Consider the following 22,583-nt stretch of genomic DNA (forward strand, 5'->3'; position numbering starts at 1 on the left):
CAGTGGTTAGAGCACTCGCTTTGCAAGTGAGAGACCTGAGTTCAATTCCAGGCAGAGGGCGAAACCTTGGGCAAGTTTCCTTACTCCACACAGAGCCTAATAATAATCCTCCAAAACCAAAACAATAATAAATTGGTCATTTTCAATCTACGACTGTTTGTGGGACATTGCTGTGCGCAATTGGCTGCCGCGTTCGCCCACAAATATACAGTCAATTCACTTTACAGTGTGTTCTGTGAAGCGCTTTGGGACGTCCTCCCGACGTGAAAAGCGCTATATCAAATGCAAGGATTATTATTATTATTATAAGACAGAAGTCCCTTTCTTTTTGAAAATATATATCGATGTATTGAAGTATATTTGGGGTCCAACAGAAATCCCAAACAAACACAAGGCACAACATCTCCTGTTGCGTGTTGCCCTTTCCCCTCTGAGACAACCGCACTGTGCTCTTCAGGTGACATCCCATCACTGCACACGCGCTGTGCACAGGTGTGTGTGAGTGAGTGTGTGAGTGAGTGTGTGTTTGGGGGTATTGCCCGTGAAAAGGTTTAATGTCTTTGGGTCTGAGTTTGAGCTGCAGCAGCGCAGAGCTTTAGTGTGACAGGGACCCCCCACCCGGGTACCCCACCGCCCCCCGGGCCTCCCCCCCCCCCCGGGCCTCCACCCCCGAGCCTCCCCCCCCCCCCCGGCCTCCTCCCCCGAGCCTCCTCCCCCCCCCCGCCGGCCCTCCTCCCCCCCCCGGGCCTCCCCCCCCCCCCCGGCCTCCCCCCCCCCGCACCCCCCCCCCCCCCGGGCCCCCCCCCCCCCCCCTAGGCCCCCCCCCCCCCCCCGGCCCCCCCCCCCCCCCCGGGCCCCCCCCCGGCCCTCCCCCCCCCCCCGGCCCTCCCCCCCCCCCCCGGGCCCTCCTCCCCCCCACCGGGCATCCCCCCCCCCGGGCCTCTCCCCCCCCGGCCTCCCCCCCACCCCGGGCCTCTCCCCCCCGGGCCTCCCCCCCCCACCCGGCCTCTCCCCCACCCCGGGCCTCCCCCCCCCACCCCGGACGCCCCCCCCACCCCCGGGCCTCCCCCCCGGGCGGGAGGCCCGGCCCCGCCTCCTACACTGCCAGAGCTGCACTGACACAGGAAGGACGGTGAGTGCAGCAGCTCATCAGGGAAACTCCTACTATACACACACACACACACAGCCCTACACACACACACACACACACAGCCCTACACACACACACACACACACAGCCCTACACACACACACACACACACACAGCCCTACACACACACACACACACACCACAGCCCTACACACCACCACACCCCTACACCACCACACAGCACACACAGCCCTACACACACACACACACACACACACAGCCCTACACACACACACACAGCCCTACACACACACACACAGCCCTACACCACACCAGCACACACACACACACCACAGCCCTACACACACACACAACACACACACAGCCCTACACACACACACACCAGCCCTACACACACACAACACAGCCCTACACACACACACACACACCACACACAGCCCTACACACACACACACACACAGCCCTACAACACACACACACACAGCCCTACACAAACACCCTACACACACCACCACACACACACACACAGCCCTACACACACACACACACAGCCCTACACCACACACACACACACACCACACAGCCCTACACACACACACCACACAGCCCTACACACACACACACAGCCCTACACACACACACAGCCCTACACACACACACACAGCCCTACACACACACACACACACAGCCCTACACACACACACACAGCCCTACACACACACACAGCCCTACACACACACACACACACACACACAGCCCTACACACACACACACACCACAGCCCTACACACACAACACACACCACACACGCCCTACCACACACACACAGCCCTACACACACAACACACACAGCCCTACACACACACACACCAGCCCTACACACACACACACACACACACAGCCCTACACACACACACACACACACACAGCCCTACACACACACACCCAACACACACAGCCTACACACACAGCCCTACACACACACACCCTACACACACACCCACACACCAAACACACACACAGCCCACACACACACACACACAGCCCTACACACACACACACACACACAGCCCTGGTTACTGTTACACACACACACACACACACACACACCAACACCACACACCACAGCCCTACACACACACCACACACACACCCACACACACCCGCCCTACACCACACACACAGCCCTACACACACACACCACACACCAGCCCTACACACACACACACACAGCCCTACACACACACACACAGCCCTACACACACACACACACACACAGCCCTACACACACACACACACCACAGCCACACACACACACACCAGCCTACACACACACACACACACACAGCCCTACACACACAGCCCTACACACACACACACACAGCCCTACACACACACACACACAGCCCTACACACACACACACAGCCCTACACACACACACACACAGCCCTACACACCACACACAGCCCTACACACACACACACACACCCCACCCCACACACACACCACACACACACCTACCCCCACACCAACACACACACACACAGCCCTACACACACACACACACACACACACAGCCCTACACACACACACACACACACACAGCCCTACACACACACAACACACAGCCCTACACACACACACACACACACAGCCACACACACACAGCCCTACACACACACACACACACACACAGCCCTACACACACACACACACACACAGCCCTACACAACACACACACAGCCCTACACACACACACACACACACACAGCCCTACACACACACACACAGCCCTACACACCACACACAGCCCTACACACACACACCACAGCCCTACACACACCACACACACACACAGCCCTACACACACACACACACACAGCCCTACACACACACACACACACACACACAGCCCTACACACACACACACACAGCCCTACACACACACACACACACACACCCTCCACACACACACACCGCCCCACACACACACACACAACCCTACACACACACACACAACACACACAGCCCTACACCACACACACAGCCCTAACACACACACACAGCCCTAACACACACACACACACACACAGCCCTACACACACACACACCACACACGCCCTACACACACAACACAGCCCTACACACACACACACACACAGCCCACACACACACACAGCCCTACACACACACACACAGCCCTACACACACACACACACACAGCCCTACACACACACACACACAGCCCTACACACACACACACACACACAGCCCCAACACACACACACACACAGCCCTACACACACAACACACACACAGCCCCAACACACACACACACACACAGCCCAACACACACACACACACACACCACACAGCCCTACACAACACACACACACACAGCCCTACACACCACACCACACACGCCCTACACACACACACCACACACCACCCCCACACACCACACACACACACACACACACACACAGCCCTACACACACACACACACACACACACAGCCCTACACACACACACACCACAGCCCTACACACACACCCCCACACCCCACACACACACAGCCCTACTCCACACACACACACACCCTCGAGCCCCACACACACACACAAGCCCACACACACCCACACACACACACACCACACAGCCCTACACACACACACACACACACACCAGCCCTACACACCACACACACAGCCCCACACACACACACACAGCCCTACACACACACACCACAGCCCTACACACACACACACCCAACACCCTACACACACACACACAGCCCTACACACACACACAACAACACAGCCTACACACACACACAGCCCTACACACACACACACACACACACAGCCCTACACACACACACCACACACACACCTACACACACACACAGCCCTACACACACACACACACACACACAGCCCTACACACACACACACACACACCACACACAGCCCTACACACACACACACCCCACACACACAGCCTTACACACACACCCACACACACACAGCCCTACACCACACACACACAGCCCTACACCACACACCACACACGCCCTACACACACACACACACCACACACGCCCTACACACACACCACACACACAGCCCTACACACACACACACACACACACGCCCTACACACACACCACACACACACAGCCCTACACACACACACACCACACAGCCCACACACACACACACACACACAGCCCCACACACACACACACACACACAGCCCTACACACACACACACACACAGCCCTACACACACACACAGCCACACACAGCCCTACACACACACAGCCCTACACACACATACACACACCACACACCCAGCACACACACACACACACCACAGCCCTACACACACACACACACCCCTACACACACATACACACCACACACAGCCCTACACACACACACACACACAGCCCTACACACCACACACACCCACCACACACACAGCCCTACACCACACACACAGCCCTACACACACACACACACACACACAGCCCTACACACACACACACACACACACACAGCCCCACACACACACACACAGCCCTACACACACACACAGCCCTACACACACACAGCCCTACACACACACACACACAGCACAGCCCTACACACACACACACACACAGCCCTACACACACACAGCCCTACACACACACACACACAGCAAAGCCACACACACACAGTAAAGCCACACACACACACACAGCAAAGTTACACACACAAGGTCAGGAGAAAGACCATGATAGTTATTCTCCTGACTGCTCCTGATTGCTTTTATTTATTGGTGTAAGATTCCCTGCCCCGGTGCCAGGACGTCCTGGAAGCCAAGCCTTGCTGTTGTTTTTTGCCACAGGGGCCTTGCTGGTTGGAAGTTTAAGTTGTCTGGAGGAGGGAGTAGTTTGCTCTGGTCGCTGGTTAATGATGGATTCCCAGACTCTCTGCTGCCGCAGTGAGCAATGCTTGTTAGTGCAGGGTCACTGCGCAGAAGCTTGTCAAGGGCAGGGACAAGTGGGAGGTTTCTTTAAATGTAAATTTTTAATGCAATTTTTTGGGGCCAGCCAGGTGCCTGACGCATGCGGAAACCCATCACCCCGTTTAAGATTATAATAATAATCCTTGCATCTGCCACAGCATTGTTGAGACGTCTTAAAACAGCTTCACAGAATATAACATCAACAACACTTGCACTTGTGTAGTGCTCTCCACCCAGGGCAGCGGCTCCGAGCGCTTAACAGTGGCGGAACCTGACTCCAAGCCGGGTGGGGGGGGGGGACCATAAGGACGGTCGAAAAGGAAGGTCCTAAAGGTGTGATTTGAAAAGGGAGAGAGGAGGCAAGGCGGAGGGATTGAGGGAGAGTCTTTCAAAGTTTCAGTGCAGTGGTTGAAAATGCGACCTCCAGTGGTGAAGCAGACAGTGCGAAGGACAAGCACGAGGCCGGTGCCAGTCGAGTGGAGGCGCCGGGTGGTGGATCGTGGAGTCCTGTAGCTCAGTGGTTAGAGCACTCGCTTTACAAGTGAGAGACCTGAGTTCAATTCCAGGCACAGGGCGAAACCTTGGGCAAATTTCCTTTCTCCACACAGAGCCTAATAATAATCCCTCCAAAACCAAAACAATAATAAATTGGTCATTTTCAATCTACGACTGTTTGTGGGACATTGCTGTGCGCAATTGGCTGCCGCGTTCGCCCACAAATATACAGTCAATTCACTTTACAGTGTGTTCTGTGAAGCGCTTTGGGACGTCCTCCCGACGTGAAAAGCGCTATATCAAATGCAAGGATTATTATTATTATTATTATTGGGGAGTGAGGAAGTCAGACATGTAGGGAGGTGCCAGAAAGTGAAGTGAATTGAGCACAAGTGTCAGGATCTTGAAGTTGATCCGTTCGGTGATGGGGAGACAGTGGAGCCTGGGCCAGAACTGGTGAGATGTGGGTACGGAGTTTGGTCCGGTTCAGTATGCGGGCGTCGGAGTTCTGGATGAGCTGGATCTTTTGAATAGTGGAGCTGGGGAGACCGGCGAGGAGTGCGTTTGAGTAATCCAGGCGGGAGATGATAACCGCATTCATGAGGGTTTCTGCTGCATTTGGGGTAAGGTACGGGCAGAGGCAGGCAATGTGGCGGAGGTGGAGGAATGTGGTATTGGTCAGTGACTAGATGTGAGGCAGGAAGGACAGCTAGGGGTCAAACCGGACGTCTAGGTTGTGCACTGGTTCCGTGAGTCTGAGGGAGAGCCCAGGGAGGTTGAGGAGTTCAGATTCGCAGGAGTGAAGATGTTGACGGGAGCCAAGGGGTATGGCTTCCGTCTTGTCCACATTCAGCTGCAGGAAGTTTGCACTTATCCAGGCCCTGATGTCTGCCAGACAAGCTGATAGAACATCAGTGGATCTGGAGTTGGTACTGGAGGAGGCAAAGTAGATTTGTGTGTCATCTACATACATGTGGAAGTTTATCCCGTGTCTGCGGATGAAATCACCAAGAGAGAGCATATAGATAAGGAAAAGGGGGCCAAGGATGGAGCCCTGGGCTACCCCACAGGTGACCGGGTGGGGGCGGGAGGAATAACCATTTGCTGAGATGAAATGGAGGCAGTTGGTTAAGTAGGACTCGAACCGTGCGAGTGCGGTCACACTAAGGTGGATGAGGGAGGAAAGGCGGTGAAGGAGGATGGTGTGGTCGACTGTCAAATGCGGCAGAGAGATCCAGGAGGATGAAGAGGCAGAGGGAGCCCTGATAAGACAGAGAGGAAGTTGTTTGTGACTTTGACAAGCGCTGTCTCTGTGCTGTGGGCAGTGTGAAAACCGACAGCAGGGGCTCGAGGAGGGAGTGGAGGGAGAGGTGTGACCGAAGGTGACCTGCACAATGTGTTCCAGGACTTTGCAAGGAAGGGTCGGTTGGAGATGGGATGGTAATATGAGATTAGAGGGATCGAGGTTGGGTTTTTTGAGGAAGTGTGTGATGACAGTGGTTTTCAGGGGGAGTGGAAGGGAGACTGAGGAGAGAGACTGGTTGACCGTGTCAGCCAGCAGGGGGGAGAGGAGGGGGAGTTGAGTGACCGGCAGCTGGGTGGGGAGGGGATCATGGCAGCAGGTGGTGAACTTCAGGGGGTGATTGAGAGGGAGGAGGGAGAAATGGGGTCAAAGGAGTGTAAGGAGGGGGGAGTGCCAGGAGCCGTGGCAGAGGGAGAAGGCGGTGTTGGTCTGGGTGGGGTGGAAGGGGACATGGGGAGAGGACGATGCAGCCAAGCGGATGTTTTCAATCTTTGAGGCGAAAAGTCTAGGATCTCTTCGTACTTGGTGTTTGATGTGAGGATAGAAGGGGCTTGATGGGGTGCATTGGAGGAGATGATGGACAGTGGAAAACAGTGTCTTTAGGTTGTTTTTGGCCTCCAGGATGACTTTGAAGTAAAAGTCAGTTTTGGCCTGTTAAAGGAACACGCAGTAGATGTAGAGGTGCTCGAGCCACAGATGACAGTGAATCGTGAGGTCAGATTTCTGCCAACTAAGCTTGAGCATCCGGGTTTGAGTTTTGAATGAGCGAAGATGACTGTTGTACCAGGGGGAGCTGATGGGCTTGGAAACAGCCCTGGATTTCAGGGGAGCCAGGGAATTGAAAGTTGTGGAGAGATGGTCATTCAGGAGCTTGATGGCTGCATCAGAATCGCTGCGGGTGGAGGGCCAGAGGGAGAGGAGGACGGAGGAAGAGAGGACATTTGTGAGGGACTCAAGGGGAAGCTTTTTCCAGGGGTGGAAAAAAAATGGTGGAGAGTTTGGAAGAGGGAAGGGGAATATGGATAAGAGCAAGATGAGGAAGTGGTCCGAGATGGATTTGTCCGTGATCAGGTCGGAAATGTCAAGGCCATGTGTGATGACGAGGTTGATGGAGTAGCCATGGTTGTGGGTCGGCAAGTTGATGTGGATGGAGGAGATGAGGGCAGTGAAATCCATGGAGGTGGTGCAAGGGGAGTTTAGGTGGAAGTTGAAATCACCCATTATCAGCAGGTGTTCAGTGCAGAGGAACAGGGATGAGAAGAGAGAGGAGATGTCAGTGAGGAAGGAGCCAGGAGGTTTGGGGAGTGGTAAACTAGGAGGATTTTGAGAGAGAGAGTGGAGGGATGGTAGAGGGTGAGGTGCTCAAAAGAGGAGAAACAGTCAAGGAATAGGGGGATAGACCAAGAGAAGCTTGGGAGATGAGGGCCACCCCGCTGCCAGGTTGGTTGGGGCGGGGGGTGTGGTGAAAAGTATAACCAAGAGGGGAGACTTCAATGAGGGGAACGGGGTCACCTGGGGAGAGCCATGTTTCTGTAAGCCCGAGAATATCGATGTGCTCATCCAGGATGAAATCATGGATAGCAAGGACTTTATTGGAGAGGGAGTGGACATTTTGGAGGGACATTTGGATAGGTTTGCTGGTGGGGGAGGGGGGTGGAAGCGGAGGAGCGAGTGGTATATAGAGGATTTGGGGTCGTGGGGGAGAAGTGACCATGGAGTTTGAGGAGAGGTGAGAATTGGAGAGGATATAGATGAGGGAGCGGGAAGAGGTGTTTGCCTTTCAGAGGCGGTTGTTGTGGAGAGAGTGAGCAATGGGACAGTTGGGGCGGCTGCTCTGGGACAACCAACACCGGGAGCCACGATGTGCCTGCTGGAGGATGCTCAGGCTGGAGCAGAGGGAAGTAATGGTAGGGTCCATGAGAGAGAGAAAGCGAGGAGGACGGGGGGAGAGAAGGACAGGATGGGAGTAGCGGAGTGTGGGGGGTAGGAGCAGGAACATTTTCAGAGGGAGCGGCTCGGGTCGCTTTACAACATATTGTAAAGTGGATTGACTGTATTTTTTGGGTGAAACATGGCGGCCAATTGTGCACAGCAGTGTTCCACAAATAGTCGTGGATTGAATGACCAAATTAAAAAAAAAATTGTTTGGAGGGATTATTATCCCCGGAAAGCAATCCACCAATCGATAACAACTGGGTTCCTACTTACTGCTAGTTAAACAGAGGAGTGAAGAGTAAAGAGATTTGCCTAAGATTTCACCCTGACCTATTGCTTGTGAGGTAAGCGCACTGACTACCTTGATACGGGACTCCATATTATTCAAACCAAACTGAGAATTCCACATATGTTTCCACCGATACATGGAAATTTCTCTGTCTAGAATGAACTGCACATACTCTCTCCCTGGAGGAACACATCCTGTTTACCTAATTCCGAAATGTTTAAGCGCAAGTTGGCAAGAGCCAAGGCTGAGGTGCTCCAGAAGTGCATTGGGGTTCTGCTGGAATCTAACCAGTTATAGCTTGCCATTGATAACACTGTCTGTCAAGCTTTTCTGCTGCTTATCCAGCTCATACCACCCTATCCTTTTGGGCTTTGCAGAGTTAACAGGAGTTGAGTGGGAAGAATCCCTGCCCCAGTGATGGGTCTATACCTGCAAGTCCTGCTTGCGAGTGAAGCCAGTTACTCCTATCCTTAGTCACTCCTATTCTTCAAAAATCCTCCTTGGACCCTTCTCTACTCCCTAACTACCGCCCCATCGCCAACCTCCCCTTCCTCTCCGAGGTCCTGGAATGAGTTGTTGCTTCTCAGCTTCGCTCCTTCCTCTCCCACCACTCCCTTCTCGAACCCCTCCAATCAGGTTTCTGTGCCGCCCACAGCACAGAAACAGTCCTGGTCAAAGTGACAAATGACATTCTGTCCATCTGCGACCAGGGCTCCCTCTGCCTCCTCGTCCTCCTTGACCTCTCTGCTGCTTTTGACACCGTTGACCACACTATCCTCATCCACCACCTCTCCTGTCACCTCAACCTCCACGGCACTGTCCTTGATTGGTTCAGATCGTACCTCTCACACCGCCTTCACTTCATCTTCTCAAACGGCTTCTCCTCTAGCCCCCAGATGTTTTGTGTGGCGTTCCTCGGGGCTCTGTCCTTGGTCCCCTCATCTTCAATATCTATATGCTCCCTTTTGGTGACATAATTCGCAGACATGGGGTCAACTTCCACAGCTGTCCTGACAGGATGAAGACATCGTCCTGGATGAGAGCTAACTTTCTTCATTTGAACGTCAACAAGACCGAAGCTCTCCTGATTCGCTCCCGTCAGCGCCTTATCACCTCAGGTGCTGACAGCATCACCATCCATGGTTGCACACTCCACCTCACTGAGCCAGTCCAGAACCTTGGGGACTTGTTTGACCCTCAACTATCCTTTCTAACCCACATCTGTGCCATGACCCGCTCTGCCTTCCCCCACCTCTGCAACGTCGCCCGGCTCCTACACTGTCTCACACCGCAGGCCGCCGAAACCCTCATACACGCCTTCATTACATCAAGGCTCGACTATGCAAACTTACTGCTTGTCGACCTCCACAAGTCCTCCCTCCACAGGCTGCAGATCATCCAGAACTCCGCAGCCCATGTCCTCTCCCGCACTAGGCTCCGCGACCCTAGGCTCCTATCACCCCCATCCTCGCCTAACTCCACTGGCTTCCCATCGCACAGAGGATACAGTTCAAGATCCTGGTCCTCACCTTCAAAGCCCTCCATGGTCTACCTCTCCAACCTCCTAACCCCCTAACATCCTGTTCGCTCCCTCCCCTCAGTGGGCTCCGGCCTGCTTCACATTCCCTGCCTTGCTCGTCCCACTATCGGCGGGCGGGCCTTCCGTCACTCTGCACCCACCCTCTGGAACTCCATCCCGCAGTCGTTCCATCTCGGCCCCTCCCTCGCCACCTTCAAGACCCACCTCAAGATCCTCCTGCTCTCCCCCCCTGCCCTCCATCCTCCCCGACCCCGACCTCGGGTCCATAACTCTGTCAGTCCAGCGCCTTGGGACGTCCTCCCGACGTGAAGGCGCTATACAAATGTAATTTTGTTGTCGTCGTTATGTTGTCATTGGCAGTGCCTTGGAATACTGCAGAGGCTTGTTCAAGGACAACTGAGATCGACGCAGAGGAGAGTTGACTGTATTCTGATATTCCATTGCCAAGCATCTAGTTCAGCTCTAAGGAGACTCTGCTTGTGTCCCCTCCAAAGATGTACTTTCAAAATCAAACCTGGTATTCTATTATAGTCCTGGGGGGTGCACTGTGTTATCAGGCGTGCTGTCCTTTGGATGTTAAACTGAGGTCCTGTCTACCTGTTCAGATGTTAAAGATCCCATGGCACTATTAAAAAGGAGAAGGGAGTTTCTCCTTGTGTCCTGCCCAACAATTCCCCCAATTAAAATTGGTCATTCATTTCAAGGCTATTTGTGGGACATTGCTGTGTGGAAATTGCTGCCACATTTACTTATAAAAATACACAGTCACTGCACTATGCAATGAATCCTGTGAAGCACTTTGAGACATTCTTTTTACATGAAAGGCTTTATATCAAATTCAAGGATGAGTTTTATTTCTTTAAGTGTTTACTGGAATAATGCTTGCCTTTGATGAAGCAAATGTACGATGGTTTATAACAGGTAATTAGCAGGAGTGTATCTCACCAAACGACCACTCATCTCAGTACTGGGTTTATTCAATTTGCTTGATAACAGGTTTCAAAACAGAAACTTTGTAAAGCACTTCATATTGCCACAATTTGATCTCACGTTTGTCTGTGTAAAGGAAGTGGGAATTATAAAATCCACCTATATTGGGTTTTGTACAATCGTGTCCATTATTGCACATGCTGCTGTAATATTGCTATTAAGATGATGAATATTGTGAAGGAATAATTGAACAAAGAATGATTATGTGGTCAAAGTGGATCATACAGAAAGGTCTGATTTGCGAAGCAGAATCTGAAAAGTCCACTTCACACGCATTTGTAACTGAATCTTCCTTTATTGCCTCTGTTAACACCGTCTGTTAAATGAACTATTATTACTTTAGCTCCAAGCTGCGTGAATGAGCCTTTGTATTCTGTGCATCATTCTTACAATTGGATTATTGCCCTGACTCATGCCACAAGAAAAAAACAGACGGTGCATGGTTTTAGCACAAATTGTTTGCAGTTTTGTAGCTAAATAGATTGAGATTGTGAGGAGATTATTTCACACTAGAATGGTGTTAAATAATTCAATAGTTTGATTTCTGGAATTCCATAAGTAACTCCTACAGGTGGAAGGTGACAGGAATAATATAATTAAACACTGGCTACTGTTTATCCAGAGTTTTTGAGGCGTTGATATTTTATGAGCTGATTTTTAAAAAAAAAAGTTTGCTTTTTTAAAGGTGTATTGTTAGCAGTGAAAATATTTACTGGCTATTTCTATTAGAGATAGCCACAATATAAGCAGGGTCTCCTTGGAGCTAAACTGGCCGCAACGTGACATGCTTGGCGATGGAATGTCGGAATTTGCCAGCCCTCTTTGGTGGTCTCAGTAGTCTGGTTCTGGAGCCAGGCAGGTCCACAGTATCCCAGGGCACTACTGATGACAGCACAGTGAGCCTGGCTCATTGGCAGGATCTGGAAGGGCAGGCCGGTCACTGGGGGCAGGGAGTCATCCCACTCAATTCCTGTTAATCCTGCAAGCCAAAGCCCTAATGGATACAGTGGTCCCAGCTAGACAAGCAGCGGCAACGTTTGGCAGACAGCGATATCAATGTCTGGTTAGCTGGTTAGATTCCAGCATACTCTGGGGTCCTCAAGCCTTGGCTCTTGCCAATCTGCACCTAATACTTTCCAGAATTATGTCAGCAGGATGTGTCCCTCCAGGGAGAGAGTGCACATTCCAACTATCTATTTCTGGGATTTCCATGTGTAGGTGGGACGCATGGAAACCTCAGCTTGGTTTGGTTGCTCTTAAGCATGGGAATGGGTTCCTGTATGTGTCAGACACCCGGCTGACCAAAAAAAAAGAGCCACAATAGAGAAGGACCCCATTGGGTTTTTGTTAACCCTGCAACCCAAAGTCCTAACGGATAAGACGGTAATGTTTCATACAAATTGGTGTGTTTGAGCAAGTATACACACAATCACTACAGACATTTTCAGATCCAGTATTATGTATAACTTATTTTACGGTGCGGCCCACCAAGTGAAGAGTGCTAACTTAAATAGCCCTTGCAGCCAGATGAGTTTGACACCCCTGTTATAAAAGAATGACAGCCTATCGCCGACAAAATATACAGTCACTATAGTTTACAGTATATTCTCTGAAACGCTTTGAGACATCTCGACTATGTGATGAGGCTTTTATCAAATTAAATATTATTATTATCTTTTATATTGGATAGGGTCCAATAGCCGTTCTGATCAGTCGACTCATCTGCATTGTGTTGGATTGTACTGAATTAAGCAGCAAAGATAGACTTCCTGGGCAAGCTGCCAAATAGACCTACAATATTCCAACAATCTTCTACATCTGTCCAGCTAACTTGCTGACAATGATGAGTAGGACTTAGCTTCCTTAAAGATACCCATTTTGCTACTATATTTTCCAGCTACCTTGATGACTTGCTTGACCCAAGCCAAGCAGATTGGACTTGATGCCATGTGTTGGCATCCTGTAGAGTCCTGTAGCTCAGTGGTTAGAGCACTCGCTTTGCAAGCGAGAGACCTGAGTTCAATTCCAGGCCGGGCGAAACCTTGGTCAAGTTTCCTTACTCCACACGCCTAATAATAATCCCTCCAAAACCAAAAACAATAATAAATTGGTCATTTTCGATCTACAACTGTTTGTGGGACATTGCTGTGCGCAATTGGCTGCCGCGTTCGCCCACAAATATACAGTCAATTCACTTTACAGTGTATTCTGTGAAGCGCTTTGGGACGTCCTCCCGACGTGAAAAGCGCTATATCAAATGCAAGGATTATTATTATTATTATTATTATGTGTTTGTAATGGAGACGAGTTTGCAACATTTGCATAGCAAACAACATAATTCAATCCCTCTTGACTGGTTTATTGACTTGATCTTTTTAGTGCTGAAAATCGCTCATTATTTGGCTACCTGCTGTCTAGTTCTGTCTGGCTTTGCAGTGATTTTTGTCACTGTTTGTCTTTCTGATTGGAACTGACCACTCTATAGGGATTAATGTCATCAACAAGCACAACGTGTTGATAAGAAAATAGTGGAATCATTCAGGCATCTGTAAAGTGATGTTTAAGTAAACGGGTGTTCAATATTCATGACCTAATGCTAGAGGCATCTTTTAGCAGCTCTGCATATAGCGCAATAGACCAGATTAGCATTGAGGTTGAGTTACCCTTCTCTGATAAAGGTTCTATACATACCACAATCTAATTGTTTATACTGACACTGAGCCATGTGATAATGGTGCTCACACATGAGGATTACATTTAGAAATTACCAAGGTATCCAGTTTTGAGTATCACAGACATTATTAGAATGTTAAGGGCAATTTTGCCAAATTTGTTGACAAATTTTTCATTAAAAATGTTTACAGTATGTAACTTTGTAGGTAGTGGTTTGCATAAGATTGAAGGTGAAACTTATATAAGATTTTACACTGGTTGAATAAAGTCTTTTCGAGTGGAGAATGAACCATATTATTTTGTTATTAAATACAGTACCTCATCTATTTTCTTATGGATTTAATAGGTCCACGATGGGGTTCTTTTTGTCCAAGTCCATGGAAGACAACATGAAGAAACAGCAGGAATTCATGGCAGCAAATGGTGCCCTGCAGGTATGACTTCCCGGCTCTGTGATACAGTAAACCTCACATAAGGCATTTCAGTTGGGACCATACATGTAACGTGACTTATGCTAAGTATGAGTTCTGTCAAACTTAAGTCATATCATATATGATTTGTGTAAAGTTATGTAAAGTTAGATTTTATATTGCTTACACGTAACAAATGCACAAATGCTGAACTGTCTAGTGACATTAAGGCAAGGTTTCACAATGGAAATTTGCAGACTCATTATTTTCCAGAACAACCATTTTCATGCATTCTTCAACCTGTTTTATTATCTGTGAATGTTTTATTTGAATGTTCCTGTTGCTTTCCCTGATTTTATTGTGCTTTTCTTGCAGGGGGAGATGATATAAATATGTGAATTATTTTAAGAGTTGAAGGGGGGCTGTGACCTGTTGCTGCTTGCTGTGTGATCTGCCTGCCAGTATGAAAGTGGAAACAACAAATATGAAAACATTTCTTTTCAAAATTTAATATATTCAGAAATTGTTCCAACGCCAACTTTCTCCCCTCCTGACCTAAGGGCACTCAGCGATGGCAATGATCCTGTCTGCCTGTTCAGGTGGGCGTTAAAGATCCCATGGCACTATTTGAAAAGAGAAGGGATTTTCTACCAGTGTTCTGTCAAAAAATCCCCCAAATAAAATTGGTTACTCACATCGTGGATGTCTGTTGGACATTGCTGCATTCAAATTGGCTGCGGCATTTGCCAACAAAGTGCAGTCACTCCACTTTGCACTGTATCCTATACATGAAGCATCCTCCAAACCTTTAAAGGCGCTATATCAAATGTAAGAATTATTAATATTATCAATAATGTCTGGCTCTATAGGTGCTGAGTGACTTTGCTGAAGTGGCCATTCTCCAGATGTGAACCCAGATGTTCACTTCTATAAAATGTACTGGAGTGGAGAAGCTGCTGTGTACAACAATAAGATTACATTTGTATAGCGCCTTTCACGTCGGGAGGACGTCTGAAAGCGCTGGAGAGAGTACAGCATTTCAGACCTGAGCTGGGGTCAAGGGGGAGAGGGGAGGGGAAGGGGGTGACCGATGGCATGGTCGAAGAGGAGGGTCTTGAGGCGGGACTTGAAGGAGGCCAAGTAAGGAGTATGGCGGAGTGATTAGGGGATGGAATTCCAGAGGTTGAGGGCAGAGTTGCTGAAGGCTCTCCCGCCAATGTAGGCATTGTAGAGCACTCAGAGTCATGAGATTTTAGCTCAGACCAGAGATTTCATCAGAACTAATGCTTTTTAGATCCCAGGGAATGTCAGCAGACTACTTGGTTCCAGGATGAGCCAAGTTTTTATCTTTGCCTGATGTTAAGAGCACTCGTACGCTTCAGCAGGAATTGATGGATAATGATCAGCTCGAACTCTGAGTGATTTTAGATCCTCCCCAACCCAACATGCTCCTCTTCCCCCTCCCCGGTGACAATGCCTTGTCACAGATGTTGCCCAATAGGTGAGACTTTAAACCAAGGTCCTGTCTGCAAGTCCTTCAGGGGGACATTGAAAATTCCATGACACTATTCGAAAATATACCTTTTTCCCCCTGTGATTTAGTTATCAATTCTCCACATTCACTTCATGACCGGGTGTAGGACTTTTAAGGACTCCAAGATGCTACCCACTTGAAAGGAGTTATATAAACACAAGTTATTGTTGTTTAGGGGAGCTTGCTGCGCACATATTGGTGGCAGAGTTTGCTTACAGATACAGCTACCACACTTGACAACAGTTCCTTGTTCTATGTTAGAGGCTCTATATCAAACACAAGGATTATTACAACAGCAGCAACTTGCATTTATATAGCACAGGGTACCATCCCAGAACAGAACTGCAAATATTACTATCTGCAGGTCAGATCGAAGGAAAGAACTACCATTTCATAGCACTTCATCATCCTGAAATATCTCTAATGATTTACTGCCATGTGTAGTGACTATTTTGAAGATATTTAGGTGACTTTGAATAGCAGATGGCATATTGACCTAAATTAATCTATTGACATATTGACCTAAAAACTATTAGCTAAACTTTGTTCTATCTTTACAGAGTTCTATCTGTCTCACCTTTAGAGATGTATGTTAATTGCATTAACCAAACTTTAATGTACATACCAGATTCTGAGAATTTTAACACCATAGTTTATCATGGGATTTTCTGTCTTATATATTATTGCACAGCACAGACATGCTATAAACAATGCATCAGTGATGTGTCAGCCTGGCTCCATGGGTAGCACTCTTGCATCTAAGGCAGAAGGTTGCGGGTTCAAGCCCCCTGGTGGGCTGACATTCCATTGCAGTGGTGCGGGTTGCTGTATTGGAGATGCTGGCCTTCGGATGAGACATCCTATCTGCCTGTTCGGGTGGATGTTAAAGATCCCATGGCCCTATTCGAAAATTGAATGAATTTCTCCCTGGTTTCCTGGCCAATAATTTCCCCCAAATAAAATTGGTCACTCACTCCATGGCTCTTTGCGGGATTTGCTGTATGCAAATTGGCTGCCATGTTCATATACAAAATACAGTCACAACACTTTATAGTACAGGGTGAACAAAAAGTTGTAAAACCATTACTATGTCTAATAAGTCTTAAAGAAGTTATGATTTTTTTTAGATAATAGGGTAGCTGAAAAACAAGACTTTCTGTATATCATGTGACGTGCTTTGAGAGGTCCTCCCAATGTGAAAAGCGCTATATCAAATGTAAGTATCGTTATTATAACTAAATCCTGTAGATATTTTAAACATTGCCACGTTTTGTAGTTCATTTTGTTCTGTTTAAAAGCAGTAGGTGGCACTCTATAATTACACTGAGTTGCAGTGCATAACTGAACCTGAATTGCTCCATTTCTGTAGAAAGAAACTCGAAAGCGTGATGTTTCCAGATATTTTACAGTTGTTTCTACAAACTAAATTTACGCACAGCAGGGTCCAACAAACATCCATGAAGTGATTAACCAGGAGAAACTTCCTTTTCTTTAAAAAGTACCATATGGATCTTTGACGTCCACCTGAACAGACATACGAGACCTCAGTTTAATGTCTAAAAGACAGTACCTCCAAACAGTGCAGTGCTTCTCCAATAATGATAGGCTGACAGTCTCATGAAGGGTCAGATTGGCTCAGTTGGTATGCCTCTCGCCTCTGAGTCAGAAAGTTGTGTGTTCACAAGTAGAAAGGCGCAAAACAAATATAATTTTGTATAGTATACAGCGCTGTGGTGAAAGGTGTAGCCAGTGGGGTGGGGGGAGACGGATGTCCGATCAGGGGGACAGGGGAACAGCCAGGTTTCTGTGAGCCCAAGAATGTCGATGTTCTCATCCAGGATGAGGTCATGGACCGTGAGGGCTTTACTTGGAGGAAGAGGACATTTTGGAGAGAAATGCGAGTGGGTGAGGTGGTGGAGGAGGGCTTCGCAGGGAGGGTAGGGAGGGTTTTAGGCTCTGGGGGAGAATTCACCGTGGAGGGTGGGGGCGGTGTTTGGAGGGTTTAAGGATGTGGATGAGGGAAGGGGTGTTTGTGTTTCGGAGGTGGGAGAGGCGGCTGTGTCCAGGAATGTGGGCGATGGGGCAGTTGCGGCGGCTGCTTTGGGACAACCATCATCGAGAGATACGATGGGCCTGGCGGAGGATATCCAGACTGGAGCAGAGGGAGGCAGTATTGGGGTCCAGGAGAGAGCGAAGGCGAGAGGGCAGTGGGAGAGAAGAACTGAGTGGGAGTAACGGAGCGTTGGGAGCAGAAGGGGGAGCGTTTTCAAGAGTGGAGATTCGGGTTATAAAATATGAAATACCTTCCTCGGTGTTAGTCATTGTTTAACATTGCAAGCAAGTTACTTTCATCAATTCCGTCATTGGAGGCTGCAGTTGCTGACTATGGTTGCCTGTTGCAAACAGGCTCTTAATCTTAATCAGTTTTCAACAGTCATGATGTGTTCAATGGTGTTATTTGTGTTCCATTTATTATTCTGTTTAGATTTCACAGCATCATCTGGCTCCAAGGTTCAAAAGTATTTGAATTATAATTCTTTACTTAACAATTTAGACTGGTGGAAAGGTCACTCACTGGATCATAAGCGTCTATTAAAAATAGGCGCTTGAGGGTTGTTCATCATCTTTGGATGAGATGTTAAACTGAGATTTAACCAAAGTTTAACATCAGCATGTTAAGTTGGACATTAAAGATTTCATGCAGTCCTGTAGCTCAGTGGTTAGAGCAATCGAGAGAACTGGGTTCTATCCCTGGCAGGGCGAAATGTTGGGCAAGTTTCCTTATTCCACACACCTCTGTTTACTTTGCAGTAAGCAGAAACCCGGTTGTTAGTCGAATGACCAGGAGAAACTTCAGATCGCTTTTCTGGGGGTAATACTTCCTTCAAAAATAATAATAATAAATTGGTCACTCAATCCACAACTGTTTGTGGTACACTGCTGAGCGCAGTTGGCTGCTGCGTTTTGCCCACAAAATATACAGTCAATTCATTTTACAGTATATCCTGTGAAGCTCTTTGAGACGTCTCGAAGACGTGATAAGGCCCTATATCAATGTAAGTATTATTATTCTTCAAAGAGAGAATTCTCTGTGTTCTGGCCAAAACTACTCAAGATAAAATTGGTCGTTCACTTCATGGTTGTGTGTGGGACGTTGCTCTGTGCAAAGTGGCTGCTGTTTTCGCCTGTAAATACACAACCACTACACTTTACAGTATCTTGTGAAGCTCTCTTGAGAAGTTTTGACAATGTGATTCAGATACAAAGAGTATATATTATACTCCTATATATGTGTATATATACTCCTGACAATTTATGGCTGTGGAGCGGAAAGAGGGAAGTTACCTCTGTATCTTCATATTCACACAGTGCTTTGCAATCAGAACAGAGCCAGGGGACGTTTGCTATTCAAATATTGAAAAAATATACAGGCACTAATCTTTGCAATATATTCTGTGAAGCGCTTTGAGACATCTCAACGACGTGATAAGGCGCTATATCAAATGCAAGGATTATTATTATTGTTGTTGGTGTCCCAGTCCCGGAACAAAATATCAACATTTTCCCAAGAATTGCTGATTTTACAGAACATGTTGAGTGTAAAAACTTAGTAAGCAAATAATCGTTCCAAATAATAATGAATCAGTTCTACCAATCAAAAAACCTTTACAGAAAAATAACTTCTGTTCTTCAGTAATCTTGAATTGTTTTTGCTTGCACTTTTACCCAGGACATAACAACTGTGCATTGTAAAATAATATGTCTTGGATTCTGACCCTTTTTAATGAGGGTACAAAGATGCGGGTGGTGGGAGTAATTAATAATGACTAATTATTTCAATGCCTTTTCGTCCATGTTCCTTCCTCGTTTGTTTTAAACTATTCAACTGTCTGGGTTTGTTGTCATTTATTGCGTCCAGTATCGAAGTTAGTTGCAAGCAAGAGGACCCGGGTTTGATTCCCAGGCAGGGCGAAACGATAGGCAAGTTTCCTTACTCCACACGCCTCTGTTTGGCTGGCAACTCCCATTGATTGTCCAACTAGTTTCAGGTCTTTACTACGTGTTATGTTTGACAATACTTATTCTGATAAAGGATCTAATCTGTATATTTGAGGAAGGAGCCAGTCTGTCCTGTCACCCCTAGCCCCCGCCATGTCTGCAGGCTAACCATAAATGCTTTGCTCCTGTGTTTTGGCGCTCCCAACCTGATCCAAGTTGCCCTCCTCCTTCTGCACCCCACACTCCGCTATTCCCACTCAGTCCTTCTCTCCCACCGCCCTCTCGCCTTCTCTCTCTCCTGGACCCCATTACTGCCTCCCTCTGGTCCAGTCTGGATATCCCCCATCCCCCAGAGGATTGATTTCAAGATCCTCATCCTCACCTATAAGGCCATTCACGGCCTTGCTCCCTCCTACCTCTCTGACCTACTATCCCCCTACCTACCTGCCCGTACCCTCCGTTCCTCCGGCTCCGGTCTGCTCCACGTCCCCCGCCCCAATCGCCCTACCATCGGTGGTCGGGCCTTCAGCCTCTCAGCCCCAGGCTCTGGAACTCCATCCCCCAGTGCCTTCGCCGCCTCCTCCCTTTCCTCCTTCAAGGCCGGTCTCAAGACCTTTCTCTTTGACCGTGCCTTCAGCTCCCCTCTCGACTCTCTACCCCCTCCTCGCTCCCTCCCATCCCTCCCCTCACCCTGACCATTTCCCCCCTCCTCGCTCCCTCCCTTCCCTCCCCTCACCCTGACCATTTCCCCCCTGCTCGGGTCCTGACCCAACTGTTCAGCGCCTTGGGACGTCCTCCTGACGTGAAAGGCGCTTTATAAATGGAATCTTGTTGTTGTTGTTGATATCCTCCGCCAGGCCCATTGTGGCTCTCGATGATGGTTGTCCCAAAGCAGCCGCCGCAACTGCCCCATCGCCCACACTCCTGGACACAGCCGCCTCCCCCACCTCCGAAAGGCAAACACCCCTTCCCTCATCCACATCCTTAACCCTCCAAACACCCCCCCACCCTCCACGGTCAATTCTCCCCCAGAGCCTAAAACCCTCCCTACCCTCCCTGCGAAGCCCTCCTCCACCACCTCACCCACTCGCATTTCTCTCCAAAATGTCCTCTTCCTCCAAGTGAAGCCCTCACGATCCATGACCTCATCCTGGATGAGAACATCGACGTTCTTGGGCTCACAGAAATCTGGCTTTTCCCCTGTGACTCTGTCCCCCTGATTGGATGTCTGTCTGTCTCCCCCCCACTGGCTACACCTTTCACCACACCCCACCCAAACCAACACTCATCCAGGACTGTCTCCAAGTCTACCCGCTCCCCCGGTATAACAGTCACTTCCGCTCCCTCAAAACGAAAACCCAAACGCTCGAACGCAGATGACATAAATCTGGCCTCACAATCCACTGCCAGCTGTGACTCAAGGATTTCCAAAACTATTTTAGAGACAAAAAACAACTCACAGTCACTGTTTCCACCATCCATCACCTCCTCCGCGCACCCCCCAAGCTGCCTCCATCCTCACATCAAACGTCAAGTGTGAAGTGTTCCAAGACTTCATTGTGTCAAAGATTGAAAATATTTGCTTGGCTGCATCCGCCTCCCCTACAACCCCTTCCACACACCCCTAACTATCTACATCACCCCCTCCTTCCGCCACAGCCCCTACCACTCCCCCCTCTCTAAAATCCTTTGCCCGAATTACTCCCTCCTCCCTCTCAACCACCATTTCCCATATGAAGCCTACAGCCTGCTGCCTCGACCCCCTTTCCACCCAGTTACTGGTCACCCACCTCCCACTCCTCTCCCCTCTGCTGATTGACACAGTCAACCAGTCGCTTTCCTCAGGTTCTGTTCCCCTCACCCTCAATTTTATTTGGGGGATTGTTGGCCAGGACACCTGGATCTTAAACGTCCACCTAGAAGTTAAACATCTATTATTATTCATTATTCAAAAAGAGACTGGACCTCGGTTTAATGTTTCATCCGAAAGGGAATTTTTGAGCAGAATATTTTCTGTTCAAAGTGCTCCCTCCAATTACATGATAAAATAATAAAAACAGAAGTCACTGGGAACACGCAGCAGGTCAAGCAGCATCTACGGAGAGAGAAAAATGAGTTAACATTTCAGGTCCATAAGCTTCAGGTCCAGATAGATGCTGCCTGACCTGCCGATTTAGACAAAGATCATTTCATAAGCAAGTTACCTTGATACATGTGTCGCAGTGACTGTAGCATACAAAAGGACCAATATTACCCAATCCTTGCGGGAAGCGAGTTGACCGTGAGTGT

General features: G+C 48.9%; 1 protein-coding gene across 1 annotated transcript in view; it reads left to right on the forward strand.

Annotated features, from left to right (window-relative positions):
* Window positions 1–1,079: 1,079 nt before the first annotated feature.
* The window catches only part of plgrkt (plasminogen receptor, C-terminal lysine transmembrane protein), a 46,618-nt gene continuing 25,114 nt past the window's right edge, over window positions 1,080–22,583 (forward strand). Inside the window, exons 1-2 of the mRNA XM_042332415.1 lie at window positions 1,080–1,132; window positions 14,698–14,785. Of these exons, the coding sequence (XP_042188349.1) occupies window positions 14,705–14,785 (81 nt within the window). The 5' untranslated portion in view covers window positions 1,080–1,132; window positions 14,698–14,704. The remainder of the gene's footprint in view (window positions 1,133–14,697; window positions 14,786–22,583) is intronic.

Source organism: Callorhinchus milii, unplaced genomic scaffold (assembly GCF_018977255.1).
Source record: "Callorhinchus milii isolate IMCB2004 unplaced genomic scaffold, IMCB_Cmil_1.0 Scaffold1, whole genome shotgun sequence".
In the NCBI taxonomy this organism is placed as follows: Eukaryota; Metazoa; Chordata; class Chondrichthyes; order Chimaeriformes; family Callorhinchidae; genus Callorhinchus; species Callorhinchus milii.